This window comes from Lepeophtheirus salmonis, chromosome 13 (assembly GCF_016086655.4).
Source record: "Lepeophtheirus salmonis chromosome 13, UVic_Lsal_1.4, whole genome shotgun sequence".
Classification (NCBI taxonomy): Eukaryota; Metazoa; Arthropoda; class Copepoda; order Siphonostomatoida; family Caligidae; genus Lepeophtheirus; species Lepeophtheirus salmonis.
The window spans coordinates 31,609,117-31,627,572 of NC_052143.2; the positions used below are offsets into that span (position 1 = coordinate 31,609,117).

An 18,456-nucleotide genomic window follows, 5' to 3' on the forward strand; every position below is an offset into this window, starting at 1 on the left:
TGCTATGTCTGCACATCTATCATGATATCTATCTCGGATTATATGACATTAAATAAAGTCACTTAATAACTTTTGAGTAGAAATATAAGTGATAAATCTAATTTTTTTGATTTTTTTAGAAGAGGAGGCCTAAGTTATTCGCCGATTTAATTCATTTTGTATGCATGTATAGTTAAAAGCTTCAAAGCGAAATTTTCTCTCTACCCAAATTGAATGGGTTTTTTTCCATATTTTAAATATTTATTGAATTTTTAAGAAGAAGTAGTTTAAATAAATACTCAACTACAGTTAGTTATCAAAGCTAACATAACATCTTCAACTAAAAATGTAATACTTAATGTTTATTCACAAATTAACTTATATGGAATTGAGAAATGATCAAGTATTTAGCAATGATCTTTATTGCGACGACAGATCTGTTTAGACTCAATCTAGTAATATTTTAGAATCACTTTATTCTTATTTCATGATATTATGAGTTTTTAATAGGTAACAGTAATTTTATCCTGTATGTTGTCCAATATCCTTTTAATATTATCAAAAGCTTGCAAATTTGGTCACTATTTTTCTACTTATATTATTAAAATTGTTATTACATTTTTCAACGTTGTGATAAGGAATTTTGTCTGGCTTAGAGGGGATAAATATTTATTATTATTATCATTATGACAAAAGAAACATTGCTCAGCTTCATTCAACTCAAGAGATTATTGTACTTCAAATATTATATTTTTATCATCATATTATAAATAATAACTCTTACTTAAAGTAGTCTTTTTTTTTTAAAGTATGCTAAATTAATATAAACTAGAGTAGGTTTGCCCAGCGTTGACCGGGACATTAAGAAATTAAAATTAATAAAGAACTTTTACCCTTAATATTAAACAAAAAATAAAGACTGTAAAATTTTAAGAACTATTCTCATACTGGTTTTATGAGTATAAGTAAAGTATACTAATATTTAGGCATTATACATCCACTCTTCTTTCATGCAATGAGGAAGTAATTACTTTATTCTGGGTAAGACGCCGAACTTGCAGTCTCGCAACCGCTTCCCTGAGCATCAACGAAACCACCTAATATCCCAAAATAAACTCCGGCTCTCAGGTTGTAAATATTATACCGCCACTACGTTTCTAGGAACCAATGAATGCTTCTGATATGCTATAGTTTACTCAATACCACGGGTCGTCTAAGTAAATTACTGGGCCAGTGTCACGTTAAGTTTAGTCGCCACCGATTTCCTGAGCATCAAGAAAACCTCCTAATATTCCAAAATACAATACAAAAGTGCAATGTTCAGGGGAAGTGCTGGGCCAAAATACAGTTTAAATTCTACTGCCTCCGTGTTTCTAGGTACCTAGGAATCCTTCAAATAATCTATGATATACCCCACCTTATGGGTTATGCGGGTGAACTGCTGGTCCAAGGTAAGTTCAATTTCACTACCACCCCTTCTTTGAGTAACTACACCGTGGCTGCATTTCTAAGCAACAAGAACCCACTATAATATGCCAGAATATCCCCCCTTCATTCACCCACGAGTTGTGAGCTTCTGGTTCCTGAGGCAGGATAAATTCTTCCACTGGCGCTTCCTTTAGCATCAAAGAACCCTTATAATATACAAAATACACCCTGGCCCTAGGTTGTAATGGCGAAATGCTAAAAATTAAATTAAAGACTGCCATGTCCCTGAAGCCCAAAAAAATCAGAACCATTTCAGGACCCTTAAGAACCTACATGAAAAATTTCCGGAGAATCCATCCATTTTTTTGGACGTGATTGAAGGACATACACACACAGACATCATCAAAAAATCATTCCTCAGAGTACCAATTCTTAAAAAACGGGCAAGCTAAAAAATTCACAGTATTTACATCACTAATTATATTCCAATTCTACCTTTTACAAGCAAATTGTTCAACTATATCCCTACACACTTTAAAATTGCGCGCATTTTCACTTATCTACTAATAATATCCTATCTTTCCAATCTTTTATTTAATAGTTATTATAACATTAATTTGATAAATCAAAAAATTTTGATTTTCCTCTACTGAACCATTTTTAAATGAGCATTTTTATTATAAAGCAACATTACTATATATATATGCTTAAAATCAGAAATACAATTAAGCTGATTATAATCATATATTTTTACTTTTTAAATTAAAAATTAATGGTCAAAAAACTCTCTTTTAAAACTTATAATATTTTAAAAAATACAAAAGAGATTCACCAAATTCTTGATAATATAATATTAATTTAAAAGGTTGTGTGATTTATCTTATGGTAATAGTTGCGTGTTTAAATGAGAAACTCTACATAAAATTGTTGGTTAATCTATAGCCCCAACATAATTCATATGTAAAATTTGATTAATATTTATAGAGCATATACATAAAATTTAAACAAAAAAAAATCCTTTTCTGATGCATTATGTTTCAAATATGTTTATTATTAAAACTGGTCCTTTTTACGATTCCCTTAGAATAATCGTTATTTTACAGAAAAACCTAATCAGACAAGAATTTCCACACACCCATTAAATAACGTATTGATAGCTTAGTTTTAAGGGTATTTTGTTATAACAACGTTACGTTAATGAATATAAGTTCTTATTTTAAGCTGATATAATAAGAACTGGTCCTCATGATTTTGGTTCAATGATGGATTTTAGATGTACATACTTCGTTGATCCTTATTATTTTCCCTAGTGAGAAGTGATCTTTGAATTTCCACTAAATAATGCATTGGTAAAAATGTTGAAACTAAATCAAAGTTAATAACAACTGATGAATTACATTGTAGCATTTGAAAGATACATTATTTATTGAGTTGGGTAGATTATAATTCCTAAATATGTGTCTAATCATAAAAAAAATGATTTTATTTGGAAGCTATTTTTTCCCCATTTATGATTTAATTTTTTTCATATCATCTCTAAAACTAAAGAAAAAACTTCACATTATAACATAAAAAAATTAATACTTTAAGTTAATGCCTTATTTGTGATTTTTTAATACTTGTGAGTCTCTTTTGTGATAGGAAAATAAGTGGAAGATGATTCTAGACTCATACAGAAAGTACCTCTCTTTTCTCGATAGTTTTGTCTGTTATTCTGATATTGCATATATTTAGTTATTGGATCTTGCATCAATCATCCTATACTTTTATTAAAAAAAAAAATTCTCACTCTCCAACCACAGATCCTTAATTAATTGAAACTCTTGTGTTCAATCCTCCTAAAGTCAACTCCGCTTCAATAAAAACTTACTTTAAGTAAACTGTTTTCTTGATAAGAGTCAGTAATGCCCATAACGTGCCAATCACTAATGAATAGGCTCTATCACAAATATCAATTTCATTTAAAAGTTTGAGTTCGTGCTACAAATATGGACCATTAATTATACATCTTGAACACTTCAAATCCCACTTACAATTTCCTTAGTACTCGTAAGACTATTTTGCCTTTGGAAATAAGTGGATGATTATTTTAAACTTTCAAAGATAGTATGGTACTCTTTTCTCCATATTTTGGTCTGCAATTCATTATTCTATTACATATAAATATTTATGGGGAACTGTTATATGACTATAAGTTTTAAAAATTAACTTCTGTAGATTTTCATTGGAATATTTGAATATCCTCAACTTAAACTCTCTGGCTATTTATGGGTCCTTCTTTCTTTTTCTTTTTTTTTCTTCTTATTGATTCATTTGGTTTTATTTTGGACAAGCAAATGCTATTTCGTTGAGTTTTTTGTCAGAGGGTAGAGATTTCTAAATCATTGCTATTATTAGTCAAAGAACTATTATTGGTCAGTTTTACAAACTATATAATGCAATATGATAATATTAGTAAAATATATATTTCTCTAAAGATAATAGTAAAATCACAAGGCAATAGAAGCTTATTCAATCATCATATTCGATGATGACAGCAACAAAATTACATTGAATTCTAAAATAAATAACTTTGATAACAAAATACACTGTAATGATGATTAATTGATTATTGACATTGATATTATATTAGAAAGTATTGTGTCTGTGCCATTTTCATTTTATTACTGATTTGTTAATTTTGTTTAGTATACTAATACCATAAGTAGTAGAGTACTGCAAGGTAACGTGAAATACTTGAATAACGTATTTCAAGTTATCTTTGTTCACTGTAGCTGTTGATGACGTGAGTTTCGCAACTTGGTTGAAAGCTTTAACTCCTCCTTCATAGATGCAATTCTAGAAAGTTCGTCAATAAATGTCCCTATTAGGTATAGAGTTACTTAGAATAAAGAATATGGAGCCCTTACACATGAGGAATAAGTTTTCTGTGTTACACCTTCCTATCACTAAAACATCACACTTCAGGCTCGCCCGGTAATAGTATTAAATTGCAAATTAAATTGTTTCCTCACTTTCCTTCCAGTCTTCCCTCCAACTTTCTAGACGCGATTTCTACGGCATATATAAAGCGTCATAACAATTCTCATTAGTGCAAATAATTTGAAGAGCCTAATTCCTACAACATGTCTCGAGTTCCTATGACATTAAGGGATGTCTTTTGGCAAGATCCCTTCTTTGAATCCACATGGTCCGACTTTGACAAAATCCGTGAAAACATGATTAAGGAGTCCAATGACTTTTGGAAGGAAGTACCCGAAATGAGCAGCTTAGTAGCAATTCCTCATAAACGGAACTGGATGCTCTCTCATCATTTAAGCAAGGATGGAAATGCCCCAGAATCAATTGAGAAAGTATTTCAGAAAGCTGCAACTGCTCCCCGGGATGACTCTACTATTCACGTTCTTGATGATGATAAGAAGTTTGAAATCTCCCTGGATACTCATCTCTATCGTCCTGAGGAGCTTAAGGTCCATGTGGATAAGAATAGATTCCTGTGTGTGGAAGGGAAGCATGAAGTGAAGGAAGATGGAAGATTTATCTCTACTCAGTTTTCGAGAAAGTATACCTTACCTAAGGATTGTATCGTTGAGGAAGTAGGTTCGAATCTCTCCTCTGATGGTATCCTCATGATCACTGCTCCTAAAAAACAACAGGCCATTGAGAAAAAATAGATTACCTCATCAGTATATCTGGTCTCTTATACTAAATAAAAGTATTTAATGTCGCAAAACATGTATTAACTTATAATATATTTATACAAATTTATTATAGAAAACTTATTTTCAATTGGATATTTAATAGATTCATTTTGAAATTATAATAAGATAGAATATAGTATAAAAAACATAAAATAAATCTTTACAAAAAATCATTTTTTCTTTATCACAGCTACATTAGAAGTAGTCCACAACGAAGATATTATAATTAATAAACATACATAATTGTTGAATTGCTATCACATAGAGTAGGTGTATGATGGGTGCGGAATATTTATCTCTTCTAACTTTTCGAGGAAGTATATCTTACCTGAACATTGTATCGTTGAGGAAGTAGGTTCGAATCTCTCCTCTGATGGTATCCTCATGATCTCTGCTCCCAAAAAACAAAAGGCCAATGAGAAAAAATAGATTACCTATTATGTATATCTGGTTTCTTTTATACTAAACATAAGTATTTCCAAACCAAAATATTTATAAACTTAATTAAAAATAAAATATTGAAAAAAATGTAATGTTGTCAAACGCAGAAATAGATTTCCTTGTTTTTTAAATACAAAACAATCTCCCATCCTCATTTGACAAAAGTTACACAAAAAAGTACGGGATTTGCAGCATAGTATTTTTCTTTAAACTAGCATAATAATTCCCTAAAAGTCTTCCTGGTTACTCATCTCTATCGTCCTGAGGAGCTTAATATCCATGTGGATAAGAATCGATTCCTGTGTGTGTAAAATCTTGACCTGTACTATCTCAATGGTTACTAAGCTTTCTGGAGGAGGACAAGCTCCAATCAAGAAACTTGTCGTGGTGAAAACATCCTTTTTAAGATAAATTCGATTTCGTGAACGTTGTACAATTATAATGCTAAAATATTTGTCGTAGTTGTAATTTTATATCAACATCACGCGGTATTATTATTTATTTATCTACAGATAATATTGGAACTCATTGGCATTACCACTATGAGACAAAATTGTTTTAAGTAATAACATTGGCAGCAATATGGTTGTGAGTAATTTGATTGCAAGGTAATATTATAATGTGGAATTATTATGTATTCAGGCGATCAAACTATTGAATAAGAAAAATCCACTACAGCCGCTTCCCATAGCAGCATGGATCTCTTCTAATTTCGAAAAATTCACCTAGATCCTCAAGTTGTAAATGTGAAGTGGTGTATCCCAAGGGAGTTTTAACTCCGCCGTTTTTCTGAGCAACAAGGAACCCATCTTATATGCCTCGGCCCACGGATTGTGTAGGTGAATTGCTGGGCCCCGAGGCAGTATTAATTTATCTGGCACAGCCTCCCAGTGCATCAAATTACCGGCCAGGGTATATTTTGGGATTAGGGTATGTTATAGGAAAGTAGAAGGGTCCTCGATGCTTAGATACGCAGCGGTTGTAGAGTTTAACCAGCTTTGGGCCTAGTAGTTCATCTGCACAGCCTGTGCAGACATTTTGATACCAAAATCATGTCTAGCTTTAATATTAAGGACGTTATGATCAATTGATCAAAAACCTACACCAAAATTTGTGATCTAATAAAATATGATATTTCAATAAAACAACACAATATTCTTAAACATCAAGAGAATTGAATGAAATATTCAGGAATTACAGAGTACAGTATTGTGCAAACGATGATACTTTTAAATACCTCCAATTGAATTGTATAATATGAAATTCGAGTATATGAATATCTTCCCATCCTCTCCAGATAAATGATGATTATTAAAAAAAAAAGAGAAGTTAAAAATTAAGACAAAGTACTTTCATTTTGCTCATTAATAAAGATTGAAGGTGCTAATGTCGGGTTACAATTTATGTATTTTGCATAAACAGATTGATTAAAAACTTTACAAAATACTAAATAAACAAAGGTGTTAACGTCCATTGTATGTTTTTTAAATCCATTGCGCTTTATTTAATACTTTTTAGGGTATCTTAACATAATTAATTTTCCAGCAAATGGTGCAATTAAACGAAGTAATGGATTGAAAAACAAAATTTACTGTGGGAAAGATTAAGAACTCATCTACATTATTTATAAATGACGTGACATTGATTTTCTCCATTTGAGTAATGAATATTTAGCATTTCTATGGAAGTCTCCAAACACTTTTATACTTTCGCACACGCCTTTTGCAAGTTTTTTTCTCTCCGTAAATTGGCATTTTGTAACATACCTACATACTGTTCATCAAAGTGTGCGTAGATTAGGTGACTCCAGGAAATCCAAAAGAAGACAATACATTTTTTCAATGGCTACCTATGAAAATTAAAACTATCCTTCATAGTTAAATCAAGGCTATACCGAGATATCATTTATTTATATGATTTCCAAACAATTACTATTTACTTGGTTTTTTTTAATTTTAATTACATTTATGTTCACTTTGAAAAAATTTATTAATACTAAAAGTTTCTATTGTTATACTTCTAGGAAAGATTAGGAACAGAATACAAATTTACGATTATGCAGCAAACATGTTAGACACGTAGACTATAAATTTGAACAAACAAATTTTCTCCCGCGTATCTTAAAAAAGATGCACTTCCATCTATATTTGAGGGTGCTCAAGCAATGCTACACAAAACAAGTCCAGTTCCGAGAATTCCTGCTTCAAGTTAGGTAAAAAAATTAGAACTTTGAAGCTGATACAAACCGTCTTTTTCGGTTGCTAATATTTTTACCTATATCTCGCCTCTTTGTGGCTAATTCGGTGGATCGCATCTCATTTAATGGAAGAATCTTTCCTTGTGCAGATGACCCTCCACATCAAGATATGTGATAGTGACTTTTGACCTCGTGAATCATTGCCTCTATCCTCAAGAATATTTAAACTGGAACTCAATATTTATTATATTCAAATTAATATCTTATTATTAGTTTATGTTTTTCACATGAACATTTCTTTTTTGTGTGGATAATATCCACTTATTCTTAATATATCATTGATTTCATCGCTATGTTGATGGTTTTTATATTCTCAAAATATACATATTATTAAAACGATGATGATTATCCTTTATTTATAGATAATTTAATACATTGTGATTGAAAAATACTCATAAATGACTTAAATTTATTAATAAATGTAGATAAATAGATTTTCTACTTTTCTTCTTTTTAATATCTACAATTAACATATTATTATGAAAATAAGATGAGCGTATGGAGATTCTTCAGCTGTTCATGACGTGGATTTTACTACTACGTTTAAACCTTTACTTTAAAGATGCAATTCTAGAAAATTCGTGATTAAATATCCCTATTAGGTATAGAGTTATTTAGTTTAAAGAATATGGAGTAATAGCACATGAATCATGTCTCTTGAGCAACAAGTTTTATGTATTACACCTTCCTATCACTAACAACGCACACTTCAGGCGCGCCAGGCAACAGTATTAAATTGGATTTTCAATTGTTTCCTCACATTCTATCGAGTCTTCCCTCCAACTTTCTAGACGCGATTTCTACAGCATATATAAAGCGTCATAATAATTATCATTTGTGCAAATCATTTGAAGAGTTTAATTCCTACATCATGTCTCGAGTTCCTATGACATTAAGGGATGTCTTTTGGCAAGACCCCTTCTTTGAATCCACATGGTCCGACTTTGACAAAATCCGTGAAAACATGATGAAGGAGTCCAATGACTTTTGGAAGGAAGTACCCGAAATGAATACCTTGCAAGCAATTCCTCCTAAACGGAACTGGATGCTCTCTCGTCAATTAAGCAAGGATGGAAATGCCCCAGAATCAATTGAGAAAGTATTTCAGAAAGCTGCAACTGCTCCCCGGGATGACTCTACTATTCACGTTCTTGATGATGATAAGAAGTTTGAAATCTCCCTGGATACTCATCTCTATCGTCCTGAGGAGCTAAAGGTCCATGTGGATGAGAATAGATTCCTGTGTGTGGAAGGGAAGCATGAAGTGAAGGAAGATGGAAGATTTATCTCTACTCAGTTTTCGAGAAAGTATACCTTACCTAAGGATTGTATCGTTGAGGAAGTAGGTTCAAATCTCTCCTCTGATGGTATCCTCATGATCACTGCTCCCAAAAAGCAACAGGCCATTGAGAAAAAATAGATGACCTATTCTGTATATCCAGTTTCTTTTATACTAAACAAAAGTATTTCAACCCGTAAAATATTTCCGAGCCAAAATATGTATTAGTTTATTTATAAATAAAATATTGTATAAAGTATTATGTTATTACTTTTTTAAATACAAAACAATTTTGGATCCTCTTCGGCCCCGAGGCAGATTAAGTTTCTCCTCCACCGCCTCTTAGAGCTTCAAGTCACCGACTGGGATGTATTTTGGTATATTATAAGGGGTCCTTGATGCTCAAGAAAGAGACGACAGGGGCATGTTAACTAATATTAAATGGAGTCATTCATGACATGTTTCTTCATCATTCAATAATTTATTGTCCGATTACATAATAAATTATAATGAAATTACACATGATAATGTTGTCATGCAATGAAATTACTCTCATATTTCTTAGAATGATTTTGCTTTGCAATAATATTTATCACAACAATTTTGTCTCGCTGAATGTTAAAGTATCACACAATTTTGTCCGCAACCATTTTACCGGACAAATATTTTTTTTAGTATTTAATAGATATTATGTCAGCTTCAAAGAATTGTCTTTTTTTCCGTTTGTTAACATTACATTGCAGTTTTTTTCTCCATTTTTTCCTGAAATTATCTGAATCATATCTTTATACTTAATAAATTAAAAATTATTGGCAAAAAAACCATCTTTTCAAACATTATAATATTTAAAAATGTACTATATGCAATATACAATTTGTTGCGTATGGTAATAGGTAACTTAGGATAAAACATTATGAATTGTTATTTTGAACCACGAATGTTGGGGTTATTTTAGCGTGTCGCCGATACTTAAGTAACTACTAAGAGCCCCTCACGACCCCCCCCCCCCAATTGTACTCCGAACTTAAAGGAGGAACACGCGTCAGATTATAATTTTAAGGCAATAAGAATTGAGAATTACTAAACCCCGAAACCACCCTAACATTCGGTTTACAATTGTGGGGGTTTGAGGGACTCTTAGTAGTTACTTAATTATCGGTGGTGGATTGCATTCCGTTTTGGGATCTGGTGGTACCCGAAAACACCCCAACAATCGGGGTACAATGGGGGGGGGTGAAGGACTCTTCGTTGTTTCTCCAAGTATTCGTACTAAGTTGCATCCCTTTGGGACCCGGCATTACCCGTTAACACCTCCAACATTCGGATACAATATGGCGGGGGGGGATTGTAAGGGGCTCTGATTAGTCTTTTTCAAATATCGACGGTGGGTTGGATCCGGTGGTACACGAAATGGTTACCGTACACCGTTGTGTACAAGTTGCAATTTTGTACAAGCTGTAACTTTTTCAAGCAAATTGTACATGTTGAAACCAAAAAGATGCCTAATTAATTTTATAGAACAATTTACAGTCCTTTGGATGAAGATAATGCAATTATTAAACATTCAATGGATGATCAATATATTAGTGGTTTAATTTTTGACTCTTTTAATGAAAATTACTAGAATATAAGTATTATATGGCACTTTTTATTTTCAAATATCATCTGTTATAATACTCATAATTAGATAATAACCGTATAATTTTAATAGGTTATAATAAAATAATGTTATCAATTAATATATAATAATTAATGTTGTAATTAAATAACCCATTTTAAGACGAAGAAATTGAACAATTTGCTTATAAAAGTTGCAACAGATATTGAAACTTGTACACAAAATATTCAATTATAAACAGTTTATTTTCATTGTGTAATGTTATGTTAAGAGGTTATGTGATTTATCTTAAGGTAATAGTTGCGTTTTTAAATGAAAAATTACTATTTCCTATTCCACATGATAAATAATATAAAATTATTTCCAAAAATAGTTAATTTTTAATTTATAGCAGCTATCATGCTCAAAGGCGTTCGTTGGATTTTTTTTTTGTTGGGGGAGGGGGTGGGTGGCCTGGCTTTTTCCACAACAAAAATTTTTTTATCAAGAAAATCGAAATTTTCTTCTTAATGAACTTTTTTTTACAAAAAAAATCCTTAAATTGATTTTTGTGTATAATTTTTTTTGCATAGAAGTGATTTTTTTAAATTTCTCCAAATTTAGGGGGGATACAGCTCCTCCCCACCCCCTCCCCCTTGCGGTTGCCCCTGATGCTTCATATACAAAGTTGGATTCATATTCATAGAGCATATACTTATTGGAATGTTTCAAAAATAATACATAAGATCAAAAGAACACATGCATTATCTTTAAAATATGTTTTATTTTATATTGTATCCTTTTACAAATCCCTTTGATTAACCTTTATATTACAGAAAACCCTTATCTGATAGCTATTTCCACCTGGCATATATAAAGACCCAGTTTCAACATACCCATGAAACAACGTATTGACAGCTGAATTTTAAGGCCATTTTTGTAGTTAATACTTTATTTAATATATATGTTCTTATTTTAAAAATGAGAACAGCCCATGGTCCTGTTATGATTTTGGTTCAACGATGGATTTAGATTTACGTGCTTCGTCGATCCTTAATTTGTTTCTCTTGTGAGAGGTGTTCTTTGATTTTTAAGTAAATAATAAATTGATTAAAATGTTGAAATTATCTATGAAACATTTAACATTGAAATGAGGTTCATCTAAAGAAGAATTCTGATCATGAACATATGGTTGAAAGTCACAATTGTATCGATATTTTTGCCCGCCGGCTAGAACCTGTAAATCATAAAAAATAACCATCAAAACTTTCAACAAAAGGCCCTTTTTTAAGTTACCCTAATTGCATTTCATAGATCCTAGATATTTTTATTAATTTATATTTTAAATTGCTTCATACCATCGCTAAGACTAAAAACTAAACTTTACATTGAAACAAAAAAAAATGTGAGAGAGCTCAGAGTCTTACATTGGAATACTTTGGATTTAAAAAAATAATGTTAATATTGTTACATTAATATAAATATAGACTGGCCCGTGGCCATAACGATTAGAGGTACATATACGGCTTTCATTCATTTAAGCAACATTTATTTCAGCGAGGGTCATCTTAGCAACATTCATTTAAGCAAGTATTCATTTCGGAAAGCTTCATTTCAGCGACATTTTCATATATTCAATATAATGAAATAAATTACTTCATTATTAGACGTCATCACTCATCAACCACCAGAGCGGTGTTCAAAATTAAATTAGATAAGTTTGGTTCTTATCAGATTTTGTCTCAACTCCGTAAGCTTATTTGAAGGAAGGAATTTACAAAACATATTGAGTGGGATGGCATTCAAACACTTCGATCTATGGGTCCTCTTGGAGTAGGATCTTTTAAAAAACGATGTGCATTATCCAATCACTTTTTGTCTCATGTTATGACAGTAAACCTTTAATTTATGAGTCATTTTTGACTGGATTCCAAACTATATTACTTGTATTTTGTTTTTTTAGGAGAAGGCTTCACAGCATTTGGGACGGATCTTTTAGGGTACTCTTTCATCACACTGCTAGCTTCATTGAATGTAGAAATAATTTAAGGACAAATTAAACTATAATATCTCCTTATAATTAATGTTTAATGTATAAATTTATGGATTATTCTCATTTAGAATATGGATCGGAAACCTTGAAAAGACCTAAATGGAATTATCTTTCTAGAATTTTTATAATAATTTAGTAACTTTTTGACAAATCTTGATTATTCTTGGATGCTAGTTAAATTTTTGTGCCACATGATGATTTTCTTTAATTGACTATTATGTTGATTGGTTTAATAGAAGATACGAATTATAGAATTATAGTCACACTTATTCCGAATTATATATATAAAAAATACTTTTACCCTAAAATGTTTTTTATTGACTAATTAAGTATTTAGTGCGTGTGGTGATGCAATGTCAATATCATACGAATATCTAATCACACTTACCAACATAGTTTTTTCGGTTGGACACGTTCCTGTTGAATATATTATCATCTAGGAATTTAGTTGGTATGTTTCATGGTTGGAACAAAAAAACATTAAATGGTTAAAAGTCTAATATTGATCAGTAATAGCTGATGGTCAGGTGTTATGTATTTTTACTTAGATATTTGTAAATCGTAGCATATTAGAATTAGTTTCAACTTGTTTATATAACAATTTATCATCTTATACGTACCCATCTTGACCTTTTTAGTGTGTCGATAAATCTCGACAATAATAATACACAATTTATTCCTTGAGCCCTTCATTCTTCCATTTACTTGTTTACACGTGCCCCCCCCCAATTGTGTAGGCGACGACTCGGGATATTTACCATCTACTTTTGTGGCATTATACCTATGCATTATATTAAAATAAGTTAAAGCAAATTCAATATTCAAATTATACGTTTATTTCTATATTTATCGTTCATCCACCTAAAAAATCAAGAGTATGCATATTATTTTTATTTTGAATTAAATTATTTAGTGCATCATTTATCTTTTTATATTTTTGGGGGCAAAGGAACTGATCCTGATATAATTTGTTGGAAGGCAACTTCGAATAAACAATTCTTCTTAATGATAGTTGGGAGAAGCTTCCATAGTGAAGGATTCTGTCTCTGCATTGAAGACTGAAACCCATATGTGAAGACTTTAAGGGGGTATTTGTTCAAGATAAACCTTCTTTTAATTATATTTTCCAAGAAGCTGGTTGATAATTTGGCTCTCTTCTTGTTCTTCCCATATATCCACCGATTTAATTATCTACAAAACAATCGGCAATGACTTTGAGATCCTCACGAAATGTTTCTGTGAGGATCTCAAAAGTATTTATAATTCTATCGGAAGGTAGGAAAGGTAATGTAATAAAACTCTTTATTTAGTTAGTATATCCTCGTTTTCAATATAAATTTGACTTTTGAACTTGCCTTCACAACGAATGACACCAATTAAAAAAACATCCTCCAACTTTTGATAAAAGGAAAACATCCTTAGTTGTAGATATAGTATTTAGTTCAAAATCAGCTAATACACTGATGGGATTAAATGTAACTCCATATGTGTTCCTCATTAATCCATCCTAAAATCTACTGTGTGTCTCACGGCTTTTGTTTGAAATAAGTGCATATACACATGGAATTACTGTATCCGTGACAAGAGCGTCTACCGTAAATAATTCATTTATAAAAAACTATTGGACTAACTTTAAAAGTTACATTCATAAATCAATGAGGGTATCTAAATGCTCTTTTTAGTTGAATAAATAATTATTTAATTTTCATCCATTGATCCAGAATCAAACGATAAAATTGATTCTCCTAGGTTTGTAACTCTAAGGTTGGCTGGGGTTTCAAATCCACGCCTAGACTCTGGCGATGGAGGAGTACAGTATCTTTCCTTATTCGTCATATGGTATGCACTAAATTTATAATTTTTCCTAATAATATGTTCCAAGTTAGAATAATTTCTAGACAAAATTAAGCCCCCAAAATATAATCCTGCGGGTAAAAGGGTTGTCTTGATGCTCAGGGAAGTGGCGATGGGTAAATTCAACTTGCCTCGGGGCTCAGCAGTTCACTTATACAACCTTTGGTCCAGTGTGTATTAAATCCTATTAGAAGGGTTCCTTGGTGCTTAGAAACTCAGTGGTGGTGGAGTTTAAAATGCTTTGGGTCCATCACTTCAAAGTTACAACCCTTTGGGCCAGGGTGTATTATATTTATAGATTAAAAGGGTTCCATCCTGGTACGTTTCTTCATTTTTCAATAGTTTTATCGTCCGAATATAATATAAATTACAACAAAATTGCACTCGATGATATTGTCTTGCAATGAAATTACTCACAACCATGCTGCTTCACAATGATATTACCCACAATGCTTTTCTCTCACAATGATAATGTAGAGGGAGCGGGGATCAAATTGTCGGCAAAATATTTTTCTACTAAAAACAACACAAAATATACATTTTTTAACTTTTTTATTGAAAATCAAAACTATGCCGAGCAAATAGGTATAGAGTAGCCATTCATTCGATATAATCACTGTTGGCATCAATAACGGCCTAAATACGGCCTCTGAACCGGCCGCAGGCTCTTCTGACCATCTCATTGTCTATGTTGCCGAATATCTCCTTGATTGAGTCCATCAGGCTGGCCTTGGTGCTATGGGGATGTCTGTTGGTATGTCTCTCGACATAGCCCCAGACAAAATAGTCCAAAGGATTAAGGTCGGGAGACATAGGAGGCCACAAATCCTTGATTACGACGTCATAACAGTTCTCAGTTAACCACTGCATGGAGATTTTGGACACATGTCAGGGTGCTGAGTCGTGTTGCCACGCCCAGGGCCTGTCTCCGGGCACCCTTTGGATCCAGGGCAGAACCACCTTCTCCATAACATCCAGGTAGACCTCTGTATTGACCTTTAGACCCGTTTCAAACATGTGGGGAGGCATAACATGACCTTCACTGCTGACCACCCCGAACACCATGCCCGTTGCATGGAACTTGGTCTTCATTACCTTCCTCACATGGCTTGTGCAGGTGGCTATCCACATGTTGTTCTGCTTGTTGACCTTCTGATCTTGACAGAAATTCTTTTCATCAGAAAAAAACCACAGCATCCCGGGCTGCTTTGGGTGTTTGAGCTCGTTGAGCAATTTTGTTGACTTCATCAGCCTGTTGTCCTTTGCCTTTTAGGTCAAGATCTGGCCCACCTGTATCTTGTAGCTCCTGCACCTCAGATACTGAGTCCCTTATTGTTTTCTTATGGAAGCCCAGATCCCTCGCCATGACCTTCATGGACCTGGTAGGGTCATCCTCAAACATCTTTTTCACCTTGTCGACAAAGTCGGTGTCCCTGACCTTCCTGTCGGCGCCCTCCTCCTTGGGTGCCCTCTTCAAGGTGGCATCAACATCCCAGGTGTCCTCTAGTTTCATACGGATACGCTCAATTCACTCCTAAGGTTGAAGCAATCGTTGAATTGGAGATTTCACCTCCATTATTAACCAATGCCATGACTACGGCGGACCTCGAAAGCTCCTCGTTACACTTATAGCTCTTTATCTCCTCATATGATGACGGCATGCTGCTAACTGAACTACGTATCGTCAGCTGACGAGAATAGCTTTCCTATTTGGTAACCGGTTTTTATTTGATAATGTCGTCTTCAAGTTATCAAGGTTTAAAATAGGTGGCAATCTGATCCCCGCTCCCTGTACACAACGATATTACCACGCAATGATATTACCACAACCTTTTTAGCACAATCATTTTACCGGACACTATCTGGGATAGCTTTACTTTCCAAAGTTTGCCATTGGATTACTCGCCTTGGGAAAAGTTTGCTGGGTAGAGGAATCACTTTATTTTATTTTATCCACTGTAATTCTTAGAAATTTATAGCAAAACTGTATTTTAACTACTATTTCAAATATTAAAGAATCGGAATCGCCATTGAGTTGTGTGTTTTTTTTTTAATCTTCCCATCACTAATTTTTAGACAATCAATAAGACAGCCCGAAAAACTTTGCTTTATTTGTATAAGTTAAAACTCTTCATCAAATCTACGGTGTTACTCTCCGTCTTTCAAGAGCACATTCAAACGTAGCTACTTAATACATAGATGCCGTCTCCTCAAGAATAAAAGTATAATGATAACATCATTGGAATATATGAAGAAAACACGTTTCATGTTGCAACTACAAGAAGTCACGGGGTCCTCTATGGTCATATATTTTACAACTCTACTTATAATCCTACGAATGTTTTAAATGGGAGTTATATATATTTTTTTTTCACTTGTAAACGAGATTGTAACTCATAATAGCATCAATTAATAGTTGTTAATTAAAATGACTGATGGCGTGATTAAATTTAATAGGACGTTGTGATACGTTTACCCTATCCAATGTAACTCTTATAATTTGCTAATGTATAAAATGTATTTTATCGAGGACGAGACGACATGTGATGAAAAGAACACCGAAGAATGAAGACGAGCAGAATAATTGAAATTTGTTGACAAAATTAACAGTTTTTACACTTTTCAAATAAATGACTACTAATCTTACCTTCTACCCGTGACAGAAACAACATGGGGAGAGGGTATTCTCGAAATAGATGAAAGTAATACTATCCATTATCATGTTGAGTACTAAATGTGAATGTCTATGTGTGTGTAAGTTTGCCCTATCGTCACGGCCGAACAATTGCATGAATTTTTATGAAGGTTCTTAAGGATCCAATATCGTTTCTGATAACATTTTTTTTTTGCCTCCAAGGCTATGTCAACCTATAAATAGCACTTTTTTAGCACTTTGTGTGTACGATCTAGGGGATGGTGAGTAATTTGTATATTATAAGGGCTCTTTGATACTCAGGGAAGTGGTGTACTAAAAATTTAACCTGCCTCAGAGACCAGCATCTCATATACGTGGGCGGTGGTGTATTACAGCATATTAGATGATCTTAATTGGAGCATAGAAACACGGAACCGGTGTAGTTTAAACTGCATTTTGGCCCAATACTTCACTGTACAACCTCAGAACCGGGTTGTATTTTGGGATAATAGGAGGTTTCTTTGATGCTTGGGAAAGCGTATGCGAGATTACAAGTTCGGGGTCTGACCCAGAATAAAGCAACTACTTCCTTATTGTTGAAAGAAGAATGCCTATATATTTGTATACTGAAGCTCATAAAACCAATATTAGAATAATTCTTAATATTTGACGGCATTTACTTTTTGTTATATATCACGTAGAAGAGTTAATAATTAATTTTAATTTCTTAATGTCCCGTGTAACGCCGGGCAACCCTACTCTAGTTTTAAAAGACAAACGAAAATTAACTTGGTCACTTGACAATTTGAAAAATGTTTTGAAGGAGAGCATCTTAGCTGTCACAGCTGCAAGCATCTATGAGAGGAAGGAAATATACATAAACCCCACTCCCTATCTTTCAATGTTATAGGCATCAGTCACTACAATGTTGATACTCAATTATACTCCGAGTTATACAAAGACTTACACATATAAATACTCAGCGTTCTCTCCGTCATTCATGAGTGAACCCATTCGTGGTTACACTTGATCGTTTATACGTATATCCTCTCTTCTCAAGAATGAAAGTATATCGAGAACAGCTTTAGAAAATAAAAATTGTACATAAACAGAAAATCAACAGGGGGTATCCCTGACAATTTCAGATTTTTCTTGGAGGAGATCAGTTTCAATCAGCTGTGACAAGGGAGGAAGGTGATATGGAAATAAACAAAGATATCCGCGAGAATTAC

At 32.8% G+C, this 18,456-nt stretch overlaps 2 protein-coding genes across 2 annotated transcripts; both read left to right on the forward strand.

Annotated features, from left to right (window-relative positions):
• The first annotated feature begins 4,303 nt into the window (after positions 1–4,303).
• LOC121128449 (heat shock protein hsp-16.2) lies at positions 4,304–5,175 on the forward strand. Its single transcript, XM_040724034.2, has one exon. The coding sequence runs from the start codon at positions 4,533–4,535 to the stop codon at positions 5,079–5,081; it is 549 nt and encodes a 182-aa protein (XP_040579968.1). The 5' UTR covers positions 4,304–4,532; the 3' UTR covers positions 5,082–5,175.
• A 3,385-nt stretch (positions 5,176–8,560) lies between these two features.
• On the forward strand, positions 8,561–9,344 carry LOC121128312 (heat shock protein Hsp-16.1/Hsp-16.11). The gene has a single exon (XM_040723898.2). The coding sequence runs from the start codon at positions 8,678–8,680 to the stop codon at positions 9,224–9,226; it is 549 nt and encodes a 182-aa protein (XP_040579832.1). The 5' UTR covers positions 8,561–8,677; the 3' UTR covers positions 9,227–9,344.
• The last annotated feature ends 9,112 nt before the right edge of the window (positions 9,345–18,456 follow it).